The following is a 21,359-nucleotide window of genomic DNA, read 5'->3' as shown; positions in this document are numbered from 1 at the left end:
TGTGTCAGAAGGTGAATATCGGTGACATTCCCTGTGTCAGAAGGTGAATATCGGGGACATTCCCTGTGTCAGAAGGTGAATTTCAGCTCATCATGTGTGGCATACTGTAATGTGAAGTTTGTCTCATTCCGTGTTGCATAATGTGTAAGGGACATATTGCATTGGAGGGGGATATTTTACACAGGGGTGAATGCTGGTAGATCCCGGGTTGTAAAAGTCCGGCCACCCCTGGCTTACAGTATAGTTCTGTCATTTAGTAGGCCCAAACCTGTTTGTAGTCTTGACTTTAATTAAACTAACTTCCATTGAATTAATTTCAGTTAAAACATTTTTATTAACAAGAGAGATTTTTATGGAGTGTTTTTATTTTAAAATAAGGACATTTACAAATACAATTTCCAGGGAATAAATCTTTCAAATTGGGTGCGGTCACTGGACATTTGGGGCCCTTAGCAGTAATATACAGTACTTGCTGCATTTTTATTTTGGATAAGCCCATTCAAGTCTGTCTTCACTGTGAGTAACCAGAATACTTCAATTAGGCTGTATAGATTAGCAATTGATCATCAATGTCAGGAAAAAATGTCAGCAAAAACCACCTGGCATACGTGTCCTAGATGTAAAACATTTAAATATTACTTACATGTTTGTTTTTTCTGAACACTAGGTTCCTTCAGCCTGGACATATATAAATACTGGTGTTGTGGAGCTGTCATACACTGTGGTCACTGTGACTTGTGCCAGTGTTTTTTCCACCCGCTCTCATCTCTGCCTCACACCGCCCCCCCCCCCCCCCCCCCCCCCCTGACTCCACACTCTCTTTACTCACTTCTCATTTTCTCTCAACTATGTGTACCGAATGTTATGCTCTTCTATTTCTATCCCAGTTCCTCCTGGAGCATGTGGGACACTGCAGGACTGTTCCTACCTGTAAGCACTTGCAGTCCCCTTCTCATCCCTATCCCCTACCTCCCACTCTCTAGTTTCTGTCCCCCTAGCCTGTCTCCGTTTCTCTCATCTCTGTCCTCCCTCCTGCTAGAAACAGGAGATTTATGTATCAGATATTTACAAGAGTGTATACCAAATATATTTTATTACATTTATAGAAAATATAGTGTACCATGTTTGCCCCATTATGGAAAGAGTTAATGGGGCACACATTATTAGGAGTGAAGGTGTCCAAGGATTGGTGGTGTGGGCATGAGTCCAGATATCAGGCTCAGGAGACCTAGTCCATTACACAGGCATAGGCAGACTCAGCTTCTTTCCACGTAGCACTATGGGGAGAAAAAAGTGGTAAGAAAATGAAATAAATAACCCGAAAATAAAAGTGGCCATTATTTGCATGTTGATTGTTGACAGTCCCCATACATTACGTATCGGGACTGTCAACAATCAACATTATTTTTCTATTGCTCCCTTGACCATTGCCTACATGTTTCTTAACTGCCCATTTAGATTGCTAGGTATAGTTAGCAACTTACCTTTAGTGATATAGAGGTAGAAAAAGTCGAAGTAGAATATGGTCTGCACAACTCCAGAGACCACAGCTATCTGGTCATAGAACTTTTCTGTATGGTAACGCCAGATCCAGTTGCCTAAGTACAGCAAACGATAAAGCCCAAGAAAGAAGAGGTAGTGAGTAGTTATAGATTCGGCTTCTCCTGTTTTACTGATCATGAAGAGCTGAGGCAGGATGGCCACCGACTCCAGGTAAATGGAAAATGTCCATAGGATCTAGAAGTAACCAGAGTAAATGTGCTTATTGTCACATAAATTCATACATGCTGTTTGTAACAAAGTCACAGTACTGGTACAGGTCGAGTATCCCGTATCCGAATATCCGTTATCCGAATTATTCCGAAATACGGACATTCCAGAAAGTGAAATTTTTTTTTTTTTATTGCTAAAAACTCACTGGGGACATTTGTAACAGCATCACTGGGGACATGATATGTAACTGGCACTATATATGTGCAAGACAATGATTGCTTGGCATTCAAATTCAGTGCTGAGATAGTACACACATTTTGTTTCACGTTTTGAAACCTTGTTTTTTGAACAATTAAAATATATTTGTGTGTATTTTATGTGGTAATAAAATATATTTGTGTGTATATTATGTGTTTATACAGCATAAATGCAAGATACTTCAAAATACATCATTGAAATATTAAAATATTCCGAAATACGGAATAATCCGTTATCCAAAATTCTCCTGGTCTCGAGCATTTTGGATAAGGGATACTCAACCTGTATTAGGAATTTAACAGGGGAAATGAAATGTAATTCTATGCAATTTGCCATTGCGATGTTCGGCTGTGTACACCACTGTTTAATTCAGTTACCCCGACATAGCAAATACTCCTGAGCTTGTCTTTGGCCTGCAAGTGAATGCTGGCACTCTGCCTACATCTCAGTGGTAAGGTACTAAGAGGAGGAACATCATTGTTCATGTGCACTATGACATTATAGAACTTACTTTAAGTCTATATGTGTATTTTGAATTTCCTGTATATTAAGATACATACAACTGAAAATAAAGTGTAAATATACAGCCGTATCAAGATATGCAATTACCACCGACTAGTGTTCCAGTATCATATGTGAAACCAGACCAGCTGCATATAACTTTTCAGAGGGTAGGGTGCTCAACAGGATTCAGTATGAAATCCCGGCGGTCGGGATCCCGGCGTTCAAAATCCCGACGCCGGAATCCCGACCGTTGAAATCCCGACAAGGGGGGGACATGGATCTGCCCCCCCTTGCGGGCTCGCTGCGCTCGCCATGCAGCAGGCCCGGTGCCTTGCTACGCTCGGCATGCTAATTTATTATCCCTCCAGGGGTGTCGTGGACACCCACGGAGGGAGAAACTGTCGGGATTCCGGCGGTCGGGATTCTGAACGCCGGGATCCCGACCGCCGGGATTTAAACTGCATTCCGCTTAACATGTAACCCTCCTGCTGTGTTGCGGAAGCCTACTTCCCAGAAGGGTTGGGGCTGGTTTAAACCAAATGGTTAAATATATATTTTTTAATATGCTGTGTTTACAGTGACTTCTTGAAAGAAAATAAAAAAGGGCCTATTGTAAGAAAGTCCCTGGTGGTATTCCACATTCTTTTTGCTTGTGGTCTTCATGTAAGTAAGCTGAACCATTGCAGATATAGTGAGGTGAAAGAAATAAGTGGTGCTAAATCTGCCTAGCATCAAGCATCTCTCTCAACATAGGACATGAAAGAAAAAACATCTACATAGAGAAACACCTTGTGGTTTAATCTTAATGTTTACTTCAATCCAAACCCTTTACTCCTATTGAACTTCAACTAAGTAAAGGCAAGAAGAAATTGGTCACATTTTCTCCTACCATTAATAGTGAAGTTACAGGCAAAAGCTGCAGCATTCCAAGAATCCTTTTTTTACTGATTTTATGGTGTCACAAGTATCATCCCATGAATGGTGGATGAGCCAAAAAACTATTAATCCTAATGTGTTTCCCATTCTTGAACAACTTCTGACTGCTCAGTAATCTTCAGCTTGTGTAGAAAGATTGGGTACTCTTTACCTAGAAGGGCGCCCATCGCGGGCATCGCATGCCATTATAATGGCATGCGATGCCCGCGATTTTAAATAGAAATACATGTTAAAATCTAAATCGCGTCGGTCGCATCGCATGCGACCAAAAAAATTGCATGCGATTACCGCGATTTTCCATAGGGAACAATGTTAAATGGCCCACAGAGGCCAAATAGGCACCCTGAAGTGTGAAATGGCCACCCCACGATCAACGTGAATCCGAAGCGTGGTGAGGAGTTGAGAATAGAAAGTGTGGTAAGCGCAGCGAGCCACCGAGCCCGAAGCGTGGCGAGCGCACGCGGATACCTTCACAGGTATACGCGTCCCCTCGCGGGCTTCACAGGTGTCCGCCATAGTGGATGGTAGGGCATGAAATACCGCCTGTCGTCTCAAAATTTAGTAAAAATATGCATGTTGACCTTTCCATGTCGACCTATTGACCCTGTCAACCTATTGTCTGTCTACCTTTAAACCCTGTCCACCTTTTGACTGTCGACCTTTGGACCCTGTCGACCTTTTGATTGTTGACCTTTAAACCCTGTTGAATTTTTGACTGTCGACCAATAGTGGTAGACCTTATGACTGTGGAGCTAGAGTGAATCTATGATCAGTCCGGATACCGTGTCGTTTTTCTGTTTTATGTTCTTTATATTCTGTAATTTCATAAATTTTCTTTATTCAGCAGGCATTGCGGTTTTGACATGTTTGAATCCCATATAATGATCTTTGTGTACATAAATCATTATAGGCTTGGTTTTCCGATGCTACATTGATTCAGGGAATTGTGAACTTTACAGTAACTGCTTAATTCAGGTGCTGATTGTCTTTTGGGATAAGTCCAATAAGAATTGAAGACGACTTATGTCAGGAGGAAATCTGATCAGGTTTGTCTGCTAGTGAAAAATATCTCCAGACAGCTCTGGCATATTGCCTCATTGTAGGTCCTGGAAATACCTCTTCCTTTTCTACTACTACTATTCCTACTTCTGTTCTCTATCTAGGGATCTAGGGGAAGGATTTTCTGTTTGTTGCTTTTTTTTTTTCACCGAACATTTTTATAATTTAAATCATACAACAAACTGCAACCTGTCTAGGGATGCCAATCCCGGGGCATTTTTTCAATCCCGGGATCCGGGATTGAAAAATGCTCAATCCCGGGATTCCCGGGATCCCGGGATTGGCATCCTTAGTTTCCTGGCGTATACCCGATACCCACCCCCACACCAGCCGACCCGCAGATTTACTTACATGGGCGGGCGGCCGGGAGTGGAGGTGGGTTCTGAGGTGCACGTTGCCGTCGGGCTCGTGCACCTCCTCATCTCATCATCACTGCAGCGGGAGGAAGGCGCAGGACCGGCGTCGGTGAAGGGGCGGGCTGGCCGGCGCAGGAGGAGAGGTGGGGGGCGGGCGGCCAGGAGGAGCGTCAGTAGTGTGGGCAGTAGTCAGTAGTGTGGGCAGCGTGCGTGGCCTGCGCAGCGTGACCGTCACGCTGCGCAGGACGCACGCAGGGGTCTGAAACATCCGGGCACTGAGCAGTGTCTGAGCGAGTGCTCAGACGCTGCCCGGTATTAGACTGCGCATGCGCAGTCTAATACCGAAATCCCGGGATTGGATACTCCAATCCCGGGATTGAAATCCCGGACTTTTTAGGGCCAAATCCCGGGATCCCGCCGATCCCGATCCCGGGATTGGCCACCCTAAACCTGTCCAAGCTTTATAGAAACATCCAGTAAATGGCTAGTAAGATGCAGACACATTCATACACTTGTTGAAGATTTCATTCTAAATTTGTGGTAATTAATATGGAGTTTTCCCTTTTTACTAAAACACCCTCTGCACCTCCAGGAAGGCTGTAGATTTTGGAATTGGCTATGGGGGTCCACATCTATTTGGCCACAAAAGGACTATGGGCTTATTTATAAAAAAAAAAAAAAAACATAGGGTACCTGAAAATTTAGGGTTCCCTTGACTGTACGTGAAACCACATGGGGTTCTTCAATCACAGAAGCAGCTGCCATAATGACTGCAAAGGTTTCTGTGATTTGGCTATAGATGCTCACGCATTCGCGGTCTGATGGAGTGACCAGCTCCATTAGCAGGAAATAAAGTGATTCCATTAGCAATCACCTAACTTAGATGTCCCTACATACTGTATGTATAGTAATAATTTCAGGGTATCCATGTAAGAAATTATAACGGTCAGATCTAAAATCTGATAATAAACGGGTTCCTTAGTGAGGTCCCGGCACTGATGCTGGGAGATGAGGTTTGGTTTTTCCTGTAGCTTTCCAATTCATCCCATAGGTACTCAATGAGATTGAGGTCAGGATATATATATTTTTTTAATATGCTGTGTTTGCAGTGACTTCTTGAAAGAAAAGAAAAAAGGACCTATTGTAAGGAAATCCCTGGTGGTATGCCACATTCTTGTTGCTTGTGGTCTTCATCTAAGTAAGCCGAACCATTGCAGGTATAGGGCCTTATTTTGATTCATTCGGTCCTCCATGTGTTCGCACGGAGGATCGATGTTTAGTGTCTGCGCATGCACATGCGCGTTTCTGCGCATGTGCAGACACAGGGTGCGTGCACCCACAGCGAACTTTACACGCCGAGGGGGGGACGTAGAAGGGCGGGAGGTGCCGGGCAGCCCCGAACGCCCATGGGAACACCCAGCGTTCCATGGGCGTTCCCATGAGAACGCTGGGGGTTCCCAGGGTAATGAACCTGTGACGGACATGCAGGGGGCGGCCAGCTGACATCACCGGCGCCCGCTGCCCACCCTGTCCTTGCACAAGGCGCCTGCAGTTTAGAGTGACTCTGAACTGCGTGCACGGGAGAGATCATTCGATGGTCGGCAACCATCAAATGATTTCTCCCTGCCTGCAAATGGGACTTGATTTTAATATCCTCTTTATTGTATTACTATATATCCATTGAAGTATAGTAAATGTATTTGTACCAATTACATCTCATTGTTTCAAATTTTTCGCTTATTACACCATATTGCTGTTCATTCATATCAAACACCCAACAAGGAGCCGAGCACAGCACAACCTACCTATCTATACGTATACTCCTTTATCGGACCGGTCTCCCGATAAGTGCAGTGCTAGCTTTGTGCCAAAAAATCCAATCCACAGATAACCATTCCCTATTCCATATTTTGCAACAATGCTTAGTCTGGGTACACACTTGCACGATATCAAGATGATTTGCCATATTGAAGCTTCACAATTATCTGCATCGTGCCGTGTGTATGCAGGATTGTGTGCTCCCGTAGATCTCATCTTCCATCTAGCTGTGGCCAATCAGAAGATATTGCATCCGAGAGTTGTCCGGGGTGAAGGGAAAGTGCATAAACTATCATCCCAATTGCTCTTCAGCCTAATGTGTATTCACCCGTACAGATACCAGGACAGACATTCAGAAACAAACTTATTGGAAAAGTAAAATCCTTTAAATGGGCTGAGCTGGAAGTCACTGACCCATTCCACTGCTAATGTTTGACTATGGAGATTGTTTGGCTGAATGCTTGATTTTATCCACCTGTTAGCTATGGGTGTGGCAGAAAGCGATTTCAACAAAATACTTTTAGCCATATATTGTATGTAGTCATTGAATACACTTTGTGTCCATCCTATCATTATTGCTGTAATAATTTTCTGCAGAATGTTAATTTCTCAGCATTCATGAGAGAAGGATCCAGTGAAGGGTCTGTCCTCTGTCAGCCTAAACACTGCTTCCTGTACCTACAGTAGACAGCTTTTGGGCAACATGAAGCTTGAAAGGAAATAATATGCTTCCCTGATCTGCGGTCTCAACTCCCTCCTTCAAATCTCCTAGATAGAAATCAATGGAGAACAGAGAACCCTTTAATATAGCCAGTGGATACCTGACTAGAAATAGGCCTATAGATTTATCCATACAACTGCTCATATTATGAGAACAACACCTATAAGCGCAGAGAAAGTCGAAAATGTCAATGATTCTTACAATTTACACCCTGTAAAAAAAAACATACTTTTTAAAAAATGTCTTTTGTCATTTTAAAAGTAGTTGGTGACTGTATATTCATTCTTGATTGACTATATATTCCCATTTATTCAATTGATTTGTTTTTCTTAAATAAAATAAAAGTAGTATCTGTGGTTCCCAAATTTTCTGGGTTCCTATGGACCTCATGTAATATATCACACATGACCCTGCCACCCGGGAAGCTGCCACGGGATCCTACCTCCGAAAGTCGCATAAGTGTATGGGAGTGTTTAGGTCCAGTAATATGGAGGCAGAGAGGGATACACTGTGGTTTATTCACATTATATGATTGTCAGGCAAATCCAATGCTATCGCACACCTTATTTTACAAACTGTAAAAATAAGCTATGGAGCTGTAACCTTATAACATGGAATACAGAGCAGGATATTGAAGGTAGTTTAAGGCACACTCATTTTTTAACCATCCACTCTGGAAAAATAGGTTCAGGAACTCCAGGTCTGGGGTTGGATCAATTAAATAAAAAGAAACCTATATAATAGAGAGGTAGGGAGAGATCGATGTATATATTGTATTTAGAAACAAAGGCACTCACATGTGACTTTAAAATAAAACTTATCTTATGAAAAGTAGATTTTTAGTTCCTGATGATATCATATTTAATTAGAGGTTCAGGAACTGAGTTCCTGCTGGTTCCTGCTGAAAAATAGCAATATATATATATATATATATATATATATATATCCATTGTAGAGCAGGACCTTACTATGTATCTGTTTTTGGAGCGATGAAAGGATGTGGGATAGCATGAGGCTGGCACAGTGACTAAATAGAGAAAATAAGGGGATGATAGGAGAAAAGGAGTTGTGGTCTCAGGCTTTTTTGTGGAGGTTACCGGTTTTCATCCCTTTTTTAATAAGTCTCTTGACCTTCCAAAAACATATCAGCAGTTAGTACATCGCTACGCCTGACATATACAACTTACATTTTCAGTGTTTTCTCTATAAAAGAACTAAAAACTATTGTTGAATGCTGAAATCATTAGAAGTCAGTTTTCCTCACCTCCAAAGGTGTAAACTCATAGTTGTGCAGGAAGGACAGCCCAATCACCGGCACCAAAAGGAATTCCATTCGGAATGTGTCATTCTCCGTGCTATAAGTCTTACGGAACTTTATGTAGATTAGGTAAATTGTGATATATGCACAAATAAGGAAGACGACCTGAGGAAAAAGAATGGTTTTGGCATCAATGTTTGTGGGGTCATCCTGAACGTTACCTACAATGCAACAATAGTTAATTTGCTCTGAATAAACAAGCTGAGGCTGGGTATCCTGTGCCTGGCATTCAAGCTGGAACCAGCTTCTGGTCTATAGCATGGGATAAAGATAATTGTCCTGGTCAGTCTGTAGCAATATTAATAGTGACACATTGCGTGTCAACATTGAATTTCGATACAAGAGGGTCAGGGCCAAAAGAATTCAAAGAAAATCATAGAATGTCTGACAAAAGGGTACATTTATGGGAGTTCGATTGAAAATGGGATGTTGCTATAGGCAACCAATCCGATTCTACTTCTTATTTATTTAGCACCTTCTAGAAGATAATAGATAGAACTGATTGGTTGATATGCTATCATAGTAAATTCACCCCACAGTGTTCGTGCAGAAATCCCCATGACCTCTACCAAGGATGTGTACATCTATGCGGTAGGGAGTAATGTGACAGGTAAGACCTTCACATTCACAGAGGGACTCAGGAAAAGTTACTAAAGGATGAGTTTTTAGAAGTAGAGATGTTGCACATAACTAGTTTCGGTACTCTTTACCTAGAACGGCGCCCGCGATTAGAATCGCGGGCGTCGGGGGTAAAAAATCGCGGTCATCGCGGGTACATAAAAATCGTGTACCCGCGATGACCGCGATTTTCCCATAGGGAAGAATGTTAAAAAGCCTGATTGACCGCGATTTTACTTTAAAATGCCTCAATGCCCGCGATTTTCACATAGGAATCAATGTTAAATGGGCTATAGAGCCCAAATAGGCAGAATTAACCCTTAAATGTCACCCCAATTTTTGTACGCCACCCCACGATCCACGCCAACCCGAAGCGTGGCGAGCGCAGCGGTACGCGTCCTCCGACCTTTTCATGCCCTACTATCCACGTCGGCGTGGAGTTGAGAATAGAATAGTGTGGCGAGCGCAGCGAGCCACCGAGCCCGAAGCGCAGCGAGCCCCGCGAGGGGACGCGGATACCTTCACAGTTATACGCGTCCCCTCGCGGGCTTCACAGGTATCCGTGGCGAAAAGCGGACACCTGTGAAGCCCGCGAGGGGACGCGTTTACCTGTGAAGGTATCCGCGGCCCCTCGCTGCGCTCGCCACGCTTCGGGCTCGGTGGCTCGCTACGCTCGCCACACTATTCTATTCTCAACTCCACACCGACGTGGATAGTAGGGCATGAAAAGGTCGGAGGACGCGTACCGCCGCCCCTCGCGGGCTCGCTGCGCTCGCCACGCTTCGGGTTGGCGTGGATCGTGGGGTGGCGTACAAAAATTGGGGGGACATTTAAGGGTTAATTGTGCCTATTTGGGCTCTGTAGCCCATTTAACATTGATTCCTATGGGAAAATCGCGGGCATTGAGGCATTGAATGCAAAATCGCGGTCAATCAGGCTTTTTAACATTGTTCCCTATGGGAAAATCGCGGTGATCGCGGGCATCGCGTCGCGGCCGTTTATGTACTGCCCGCGATGCCGCGATCTCCGCGATGGGCGCCGTTCTAGGTAAAGAGTACCCTTGTTTCTACTTATTATCTAGAACCTTCTAAAGGATAACTTGAATCTGACTGGTTGGTATGGGTAACATCGCCACTTCTTGTAAATATACCGTCAGTGAGACATGAAGAATGAAACGCCCATATGTATCACTAGACCAATAAAGCACTAGCAAAGCATACCCACTCACTGAACTCACCATACACGGGGCATGGCTTTTCTGGAGAGTCCTATTTAGTGCATGTGCCGCTGCAGAAGATGTCAATTAAATAGGTATAGCAAAATCACATGTGAAATAGAGGGAAATTTACTAAGATGGGAGTTCTAGTTCAGATGGGTGACATGGAAATTGTGAACTGTGTGGGGTCCTGAAGACCGAGTTTGAGAACCACTGTTCTAGTGTATAACCATGTTATGAGCACTCCCAAAGAGCCAAACATGTCATCCATCAATCCTGAAATGTTCTCCTTACCTTCATAAACGAGTTATAGATGGATATGAACGTGGTCAGCAAATCCAAGTAACGTGTGGTAAATACGAGGGCAAACAGTAACTGACTTTTTCCTGATATGCCTACAAAAATATACACAGTATTATAGATTACACTCCTATATCACTATCAGAAAAATGCCAATTTGTATTTCAACCTATATTTATTGTAAACAAGTGAACAATATGTTGTAAAACTTGTTGAAATACCGATTTTTTTCGGATTTCCACAATGCAATGTCCCTTCCTGTCACCTTCAGCTGGTCGGTGAAGAGCTTCTGTAGTACCCAGACACCAAAATACATTATTTCCTTGGTGATGATCCATTTTTTACAATGGGCCAAATGTTACCAGATTTTAAGCAGCAAATTGTTTTGAGAAGAAAACAACCTGAGTTTTCTATAAAACAAAATGGCCCTTGAGTGATGGACAACCAACCAATCAGCTCCTATCTGTCCTTTTTCAAACACAGCCTGTAACATGTCAGTTATGAGCTGATTGGCTGGTGGTTTATTACTCTCCATTTTATCACTTTTGAATCTTAGTGCATCGTGTCCACAGTGACCATTTATTGGCACATACATAAATACTGACAGACACCCTTTAATGACATGGATTCCACTTACTAACAGATACACTCACAATCACCACTTACTGAAATAGTGGGAAAGGAAGAGCCTGGGCCTGGTGTGTCCTCCACTCTGACGTCTGCAGGCCTGTCTCTCCTCACAGACAGCAGCCTCCTCCAGGCCCATCCCCTCTTTCCTTCTGCATCTAATGGTCCTATTATGGTGGCAGCAGGTGGGGGTCAGATCCACCTGGAACCTCCTGTTTATATAGGCCAGCATGGAAGGGAAATCGCCTCTATAGCAGTGCGCTGGACCTGTATTTTGGCATCATGGCATGTAATATGTAATTAACAATATGCTGCCCTGTTTACTGCAGGATGTTTGGTGACCTAAGATCTGACATGCCTCCGCTGCACAGACTATAGCTGGCATGAGCAGTACATAGGCAAACAGCGGTAAACTTAGTTGATGAATACTAAAAGGATAACATAACCCCTAGCGGTAATGCATCCTTGATAAATGGGGGCACATAATGCTTTACCACATAAAGGACATACTGTATAGCACACTAGGAATGTCGATAGCCATCACAGGATATTTGTGACCTCCAAACTCTGCCTCCACCCTGAATGTTAGTACTGTGAATGACAGACTTAAGGTGGCCATACACTACTGCAAGAAGTCAAACCAGTGTATGGCCATCCAATCCCCCTTGAGCCACCTGCTATCAAATGCCACCCTGTTCCCCACCGCTTGGATGGGGTCCAGCACGTGACCGCATGGGATTTATTGGCAGGATCCGTTGGAATCTGGTGAAATTGCCCCAAATCGCATAAATGTATGGGGGCCTTTACAGATTGTTGCCATCCAGTTCCACTCGTTTTCCAGAAACAGACATCCAGGGGATAGGAAATGGTGTGATTTAAGATTCAATCTTTGTAACTATAGCGGGGTACACCCCGATACTCCAGAATTTATGGGGGGGATTCAAGTCTAAACCCATCAGAGAACTTAGCGGCAGCCCCCCTGTCGTGTAACCCCCCCCCCGTCGCTTACCGCCAGCCAACTCACCACCCCGGACTGCAGGGTTTCTGTTCCGCTGCCCCCTCTGCCATTCACAGCAGTGACCAGGCGGCAGGCTCGGGGATGTTCGGGAGAATCGGGCGTCTGAACTCCCAAACTTTCCCGAGCAGGGCCTGCCACTGGCACCAGCTCACTGGTGACGGGAGAAGCGTCAGGGAAGCTCCAGCGTACGATTGCCGGAGCTGTGGGGTGGGATGAAAGGGGGGGGGGGGGTGCTAGAGGTGGTGCGCCAATGGCATAGATGTGCGCACATTGAGTGTTAGGGGTGCACCCCCTAATGCTGTGCCTCACCCTTATGAACACCTCTGCCGCTAACAATACCAGCAATACCCTTAACCCAAAGACTTTTGCTTTTTAGAACTGTATTCCATTTAAAGAAGCACCCATCAATCAATAATGTGTGTTTGCATTATTAATTGTACTAACTGGACCATTGTCATATCACTAAATACCTGCGTCATCCATATATGTGTATGACTGTATTTGCATGTACCGTTACACAGAGTAATCATAAGATTAAAACTGAAATAGGCAGGAGATTTTGGTGTGGCTGAGAGCCTGTTTATATTGTAGCAAATGCCAATAGATGATGGAAGACACACCTGATTGGCAGTGTTAGACACGCCCAATAGGTGGAGCTATGCACACTCCTTTGATGGTGCACCCCCTAATAAAATGTGCTGCACACGCCTATGGCCAATGGTGGACAGCTGGAGGTACCACTGGCGCACACCTACATACTGGTGGTATGCCCAGAAATTTTACGGGACAGCCCGCACCTTCCAGGCATACCACTGTGCTTAAGTGTGGTACTATTACTGTGAGCATTACATGTAAGGGGCACTATTACTGTGGACAATCTCTGTGGCAAGACAAACTGCTATTGTGGGCATTAAATGTAAAGAGCACTACTGCTGTGGACATTATATGTATGAGGGACACTACTGTGGGTATTGTGTACAAGGAGTACAACTGTGTGGCGCAATTTGAATAGGTGAATGGGGGTACTACTGTGTGGACACGTCGCTTCCTTGTAAGGAATTTTTGCAGCAAAGCATGTGTTGTCACTTTATTATGTACACCTGGAAGCAACTTTGTCAGAGAGGGATCTTGCGAGGCACTACTGTACATAGGGAACTAAAGCTGGGTACACCACTGGTCGACAGATCAGCCAATCCGCTGACCTATCTGACAATTGGTAAGTACATGCACATTTACCATTCGCCCACCCAATGCCTGACATCACAAATGAGTATTTAAATGTTTCCACACAGTTGAGATGTCAGTCACTGGAGCAAGTATACGACAGATATAACCGCCTTTACACACAGCCAAATGTGCCGATACATCTGTAGATATATTGGCCATTGGCTGTGTGCAGCCAACATCATTCACCGAAATATCAAGGGTAAACACCCACTGACGGGCTCATGATATACTGGCTACTTGATTGCACGAACAATATATTAGTAAGTGTGTACCCAGTTTTTAATATGATTAAACCATTCTGTGACACGCTGAATAATTTGTGTGCGTTAATAAATAATGCTTTATCGATTTAGAGTCAATGAATTGCAGTGTTTACCACACAGGTAAAGCTCCGAGTTATTAAATCATTAATCAGACCCCTTGCATGGTACACCAATGGGAATCACTAATCCCTAGATTCCACTAGAAGAGCCGGAACCTGTGCGTTAAATTTCAGAAGGTGCGTTTGACACCGCTCCTGAGGCCGTGAGGAATATTCTGTGTTAAGTGCACCCTCTGGGTCATAAAGTGCAGGCTACCGAACCTCAATTGATTAGCTCAGGGCTGAGAATAGCTATGCGTAGAACCTGTGGCTTACTGAATCTACCCGATTATTTCATTAACATTTATCTAGATGAAAAGCATAACATTTCCACCCTGTCTCTGTCACCCCAAGGCGAGGCAGCGTGGAAAGAGATGCTGGTTATAGTACAGAAAACATAAAAGGAGAGATTTAATTAAGCTCAAAGAAAAAGAGATGGCATTTTGATAAAGTATCAGCCAATCCGCTTATGTCTCGCATTTTAAAGGGGCTGACTGGTGGCTCATTAAATCAATCAAACAATACTGTAAAGACAGTCACAAACACATATACCTTCTGAATCATACATTATACCAAAGGGAAATACATTTAAAAGTCAGGAGGTTATGTAGATGTTACCATGCGCATCGTTGCCGTGATAGCATATCGTGCTTGCTCGTCACGCCAAAATCGCAACCGCAGTGTGCAATCTCTGCGCTGACTCGCGGCTGCACAATTTATTTATTTATTTAGTTTCTTATATAGCGCAGCAGATTCCATTGCGCTTTACAATAGTAGACAGTGATAAAACAAACTGGGTAACAACATACAGTAATGCTTTTCTATGTGCTGCAGAAGTCGCACTTTGTGATTAGTGCAGCAGTGATGGGCATAGCTACATCTGTACATACTGTATCCTAGCATAAGATCCACATTTCATCTCAGAACTTTCCTTGGCCCAGTGCAACCTGCCCCCACCCACTACAGTGCTCTGCTGCCCCCAGATAATAACATCATTAGTGACTTCCTTCCAATCCCCAAATCTTACCAGCACACGATTTGGTCTTCCACATTTTCATCAGCAGAATGATCATCGCTAGTAAATGGCACAGATCTCCGAGAATTCTAAAAACATTCATTTTTCCTGCAAATAAAGAACCCTAAAGCGCTGCTAACAAAGACTCTGGATTCCCACTAATGTAACTACTGTGACTGATAGGACAAGTCACATGTGCTCATTACACATGTAACCACATATAGTACAATGCACATGTAATGTAACCACATACAGTAAGTGCACAGCGTAGCGAGTTACAGAGGAACAAAGTTTCCCCAGTCGCTGTTACTATCCCTCTAGCTAAAGCACGAAACTTTGTGGAAATGGGTAACTAATTACAGTGTATCCCCTACTGTACAGCTGTTCTGTGGGGTTCTCTGGATGCCCTGGGTGCCCCGGGTTGAGAGCCCTGATCCTGCTCTAGGACTCCGCAGCTGGCGGGTGACGTGGCTGCTGCTTGCAGGACACAGGGGCAGCACTGAGTGAGTGGGAGGAGGAGGAGGAGGAGAGGGCTGGGAGGCAGCACAACATCGCTAGACTCGGCCCGATTAAAGGGGATGGGATAGAGGCTGGCCGGCCGACAGTCATCTTCCGTTTACTGCCTCACCTCCAACGTTATAAGGATGTGAATTAGAATCAGGATTCTTAGCTTTGCCAGCTCATGGGGTTAATGTTACAGGTCACACAGCCTGGTGGGAATGCTTACTAGTAGTTTCCCATACACGTGTAACTAGCAAGGAGAACATGGCACTGGTGAGGTGGCAGTGTCAGCAAGATTCATACAAACATCCTTCAGACCATACAATACTATTACGTAGAGCTTCCTTCATTTCTAAGCATCACCGATTTTTACTTACATATTCTTATTCAAGCTTAAATGAATTGAAATTCTGTAATATATTGAAATATAGGTGAGTGACATTTTACAGGCATGAGTAAAATACACAGTATTTACTGACATAATGTATGTGCACAGAATGGAAGGGTACTTCCTCGCTACGCCAACTGGAGGTACATGCGCTCAGGTGTTGCCATTGAAAAAAACAACCTGAAAAGCTCACGTCGAACCTTTTATGTCGATATTTTGATTGTGTCAACTTTTTATCACTGTCGACCCAGTGCATGTCAACCTTTTGGAAATGTTGCCCTAGTACATGCCAACCTTTTTGTCGGTGTCGATCTAGTGCTTAATGCATAGTGCTAATCCACACCAACCCAGTCACATTGAGAATAAAATGCCCTCCCTTATTGAGACTTTGTTGCCAGCACAATTTGCGCCTTTTTTCAAATAGATTTTTTTTTTACTGTGTATAAGCCAAACATGGTAACAAATCTATAACCATGCTGAATAAGACACATAACTTAGTCCTGAGGCTTGCCCTCTGACCCTGCCACACACGTTGACCGTCTCTGCCTGCTTACATCCTGCCATCAACCCACCTCCCAACTGCTTGCACCTCATGTAATCTATCGGTTGCCCCTTCCTATTAGATTCTAAGCTCTTCAGAGCAGGGCCCTCTTCTCTTCACATTGCACTCCCATACTCAAACATTCAGGGTGAAATTTACTAAGATGTGTATTCTACTTCACATGTGATGTTGCTGTGGGCAACCAATCAGAATCTACTTATTTATTTACCGCCATCTAGAACATTGGTTCTCAACCTCAGTCCTCAAGGACCCCCAACAGTGCACACTTTCCAGGTCTCCACAGAGAATCACAGGTGAAATAATTAGCTCCACCTGTGATCTTTTAAAATGTGTCAGTGAATAATGAGTGCACCTGTACACCTGGCAGGTAACCTGGAAAATGTGCACTGTTGGGGGTCCTTGAGGACTGAGGTTGAAAACTACTGCTCTAGAAGATAGTAGACAGGATCTGATTGGTTGCCCATAGCAACATCACATGTGAAGTAGAATACACATCATTGTAAATTTCCCCCTCAGTGTCCATCTTCGACCACCAGCCCCTAGTAGTACGTTGCTCACTACCTCACTACTTACATTTAAGCTGTAATGTGTACTAGGGATGGGACATTGAAAGAAAAGGTACTTGTTTCCTAGCACGGCCACAATCGCAGGCATCGTGTGCCTTAACTTTAAGGCACACGATGCCCGCGATTTCCCCATAGGCTTCAATGTTACAATATTTTAACATTGAAGCCTATGCGCGTCCGACGCGATGCCCCCGATTTCTCCATAGGCTTCAATGTTAAAATATTTTAACATTGAAAATGAGTGCATTTAACATAGGTAAAAATAGGAAATGGCCCAATATGGGCCATTTCTCATTGGGTATGGCCCCGTCATATGTGTGTAAAAAATAATGGCCCCCCATTGTGACCGCCACCCCCACGATTGACGCGAACCCGAAGCGTGGCGAGCGGCGGCGGTGCGCGTCCTACGACCTTTTCATTCCCCTACTATCCACGTCGGCGTGGAGTTGAGAATATATAGTGTGGCGAGCGTAGCGAGCCACCGAGCCCGAAGCGTGGCGAGCCCCGCGGATACCTGTCAAGCCCACGAGGGGGGCTACGCTCGCCACACTATATATTCTCAACTCCACGCCGACGTGGATAGTAGGGGAATGAAAAGGTCGGAGGATGCGCACCGCGCCGCTCGCCACGCTTCGGGTTCTCGTCAATCGTGGGGGTGGCGGTCACAATGGGGGGCCATTATTTTTTACACACATGCCGGGGCCATAGCCAATGAGAAATGGCCCATATTTTTTCTATGTTAAATGTACTCAGTTTCAATGTTAAAATAATTTAACATTGAAGCCTATGGAGACGCGATGGACCCGATTTCTCCATAGGCTTCAATGTTAAATTATTTTAACATTAAAGCCTATGGAGAAATCGGGTACATCGCATCGGTCGCGTCGTGTGCGTTTTGGTATGCACCCGACACGACCGACGCAATTTTTTCCGACACGACCACCACAATAGAAATCGTGATGGCCGTGCTAGGAAACAAGTACCAAAGAAAACATCAGTTGAATGATGTTTTTCAACATTGGTTACAAAACATCATATATACCTAAACATTGGTACTCTGAAGCCGATGTTAACCAATGTTAACCGATGTTTCCATATTTTAGTAATAAACTGCCTACTTAAGCATATAATACACTAATAAGCTTATGAAATGATAAATAATCCTTCTATTAAGTTTATCTTATTGATGGCTTAGAGTTTACACACACATTGGATATATTATTCATGTTATGTGGTAACTAAAATTTGTTACGGGGGGAAAAAATGAAGCATTAACTAGCAAAACTTTATTGCAGCAACTCACAGCAGCTCACAATCTGCTATTTTTAAGGTACTTCATCTTTACGGCCGCTGCTTACGCCAGTTACGTTAGCCGCTACGTGAATCGCGATTGTCCCCTCACAATTGCTCCACCATGTTTCAGGCTACGTGGCTCACTGTGCTTCGCTTGCCACAACATTACTAAAAGTAATAGATGGTGGCGTGGACCGCGAAAATAACCCTCGCGGCTCACCGTACGCTACTTAAGTTCCGTAGCGTAAGCGGTGGCTGCAAAGATGAGGAAGTACCATTTTTAACTTGATTTTTAACAGTAGCAACAGGCTACTAACTTAAGTTGAACATAGAAAGTAACAAAAAAACTGTCCATACATTGCAAAATAGATCATACTGTACCTTAATATTTGTTGCAATATTAGGAGTATACTATACAGTAGCTTTAATGTTCTCACTTCCTCTTTAGTTAATCTTTATCTCTCTCTTCTCCTCTCTCAACTAAAGTCTGCATCATCATCACACAGATGCACTAAGCTTCAAAAGTGATAAAATGGAGAGTGATAAACCACCATCCAATCAGCTCCTGCCTCACATTTGTTAAACAGTCTGTGACATGGCAGGTAGGAGCTGATTGGCTGGGGGCTTATCTCCATTTTATAACTTTTGAAGCTTAGTGCATCTGGCCCGGTGTGTGTTACTGTTTTGTATGTTTTTTAAGTTGTTTATGAATATAAAACAAGGACTGAGCTTGCTGCCGAAAGCAGTGACAGCACCACACAGTGACACACACACACAAAAAAAAAAAAAAAATTTGAAAATTGAGAAAAACATTGGGGGAGAAATCTAGCGATGATGAGGAAACATTGGATCCTTAACATTGCAGGGTTAAACATCGAACATTGAAAGCGTAAATCTGATGTTACCGATGAAACATCATATGATTACCCATCCCTAATGTGTACTGAACTGTGGCATTCATTGTACCTGTACTCTATTTCTGTTATTTATTTACTGTAATGTTAAGTCTTGTCTCCCTGTAGTGTTCCTTTGTACGGCGCTGTGATACACTTGTGGCACCTTATAAATAAAATAATAATATTAATGTAGTCATTGATCATGATGAAAATAGGCAGCCACCCCTGACTGGGACGCAGTCACTAGGTCTATACATGAAATAGGTCCACACAAGCATTAGGTCGGCATGAGTTTTTTATGTTTTTTTCTTCAAAAAAGGTGGTTTTTCATACTTGAAAAAAGGGGTAGATGTGCTAATATAACCAGGCGCCCCGAATTTGAAGGTATAATCCAATTTATTAATGACACAACAATAAAAAATTGTAACACAATAAAATTCCTTTAAAATGAATAAAAGGAGATGAATCCTTACTGGTATTTGGAGCCAGCAAGGGATGGTGTTAGGGCAGGGATGCAGTCCGGAAGTGCACCCTGCAGTGGCCCCAAATACCTTAGCACTTGGCAGGTTCACTCAAAAGGATGGTCAGTCACTGTTGTCGACGCGTTTTGAGCCTCTGGTGTTCTTCTTCCAAGGCACTCCATTTTATCACTTTTGAAGCTTAGTGCATCTAGCTCAGAGTGAGAACAGGGCCATTATCTGAGGGGAATAGGAACCAGCTCCAGTATCTATGGAGGAGGAAAGTTACCATAACCTGAATATAATACAGACTGCAGATTGTATTTGAGGGTAGGTACAGTATCTGTGGAGAATGTAGACCAGGGACAGTAGCATGTAGCCAAAGTCACAACTCCACCATTTGCATTAGTACAGCGTTTCATCAGTGAGTAAAATCCCTAGCTTTTATAATTAAAAATACTTTTACTTTATTAATTTTAGTACAGTATACAATAAAACTATAAGTGCCATTCTTTATTTTAAATGGCACTCAAAGAAAAAAGTTTGGGCACAACTGGGCTTATCGTAGAAGTTTGTGTATCTGTAGATGATTGGTTATGTTCATTTTTATTCTCATTTTCTTTGATTTCCCTGGGCATGTAGCCTTTATTTTCTTTATATACTGTTGATGTGCATAGTTATAGTCATGTAACTATAGTTTTCTATGTTCTATTTGTGCATATATTGAAAATTAAATTTGAAAGTTTTTGAAACATAAAATAAAAAATAATACTGTCTACAATATTTGTAATACAGACAGACCGCTGTGCACATAGTTTAATGGGGTCAGTCTAGAACAGCGGTACTCAAACTGAGGGGTCTATTTACACCTCATTGCCATTTTTTGCAGCCAAGTGATCAGTTAGCCCCCTCCCTGGCAGATTGAAACCCCACCCCTGTGCATCGCTGTCTTTTCTATTTGCAGCCTCGCAAAATCCATTCACAATCACTCACAATTGAATGGGTTCCCCTGTGTGCAGCTCCGCGTATGTCATAACCATAAGCATATACCACCGTTTATCATTTTTTCCTTATTTGCAGTACTACTGGCAAACCTCTTCCTGACGTTTGAGGTACATCATCACTACCTACAGACAAGACATATAACTCCCCACATTGAGACGTGACTGTCAGAACATTCAGCCTCAAGTCTTCCAGCTTAACACGCTGACATTGTGGGACATATCCTGGACCTATATCCACTTAAAGACTGTGATATCTTTGTACTTAAACAACAACAGCCAGCCTACAGTTATTGCTCCTTGACCATCCAATACTTCAGACTGCCCCATCCAATAGACTGTTTCATACTTTAAACACCCCACTACTTGGACTGGACCATCTAACCCGAGAGAGCTAACACCATTTCCTCCTCTATTCTATTGGGGAATTAGGACTCCGTCTTTTGGTGGAGGCCGCTAGGGGCCACATCTTGGAGCACTGTATAAACACCCATTTGTATATTACTACCTGCTGATTGGATGCGGTTATGACCCCCCCCCCAAAAAAAAAAAATATATATATATATATAAAAAGGATATAATATAAGGATGAAAGGATATAATCATCCAGAATCTGCATCTATGTCACT

General features: G+C 43.4%; 1 protein-coding gene across 1 annotated transcript; it reads right to left on the bottom strand.

Moving 5' to 3' along the window:
• Positions 1-808: 808 nt before the first annotated feature.
• On the bottom strand, positions 809-15,543 carry KDELR3 (KDEL endoplasmic reticulum protein retention receptor 3). Its single transcript, XM_083156481.1, has 5 exons — positions 15,078-15,543; positions 10,812-10,912; positions 8,630-8,788; positions 1,485-1,737; positions 809-1,277 (listed from the first exon to the last, which is right to left on the bottom strand). The coding sequence occupies exons 1-5, from the start codon at positions 15,166-15,168 to the stop codon at positions 1,237-1,239; spliced, it is 645 nt and encodes a 214-aa protein (XP_083012607.1). The 5' UTR covers positions 15,169-15,543; the 3' UTR covers positions 809-1,236.
• Positions 15,544-21,359: the final 5,816 nt, after the last annotated feature.

Source organism: Crinia signifera, chromosome 8, assembly GCF_055691185.1.
Source record: "Crinia signifera chromosome 8, ASM5569118v1, whole genome shotgun sequence".
Lineage (NCBI taxonomy): Eukaryota > Metazoa > Chordata > Amphibia > Anura > Myobatrachidae > Crinia > Crinia signifera.
This window is presented reverse-complemented; position numbering and strand designations above follow the sequence as displayed.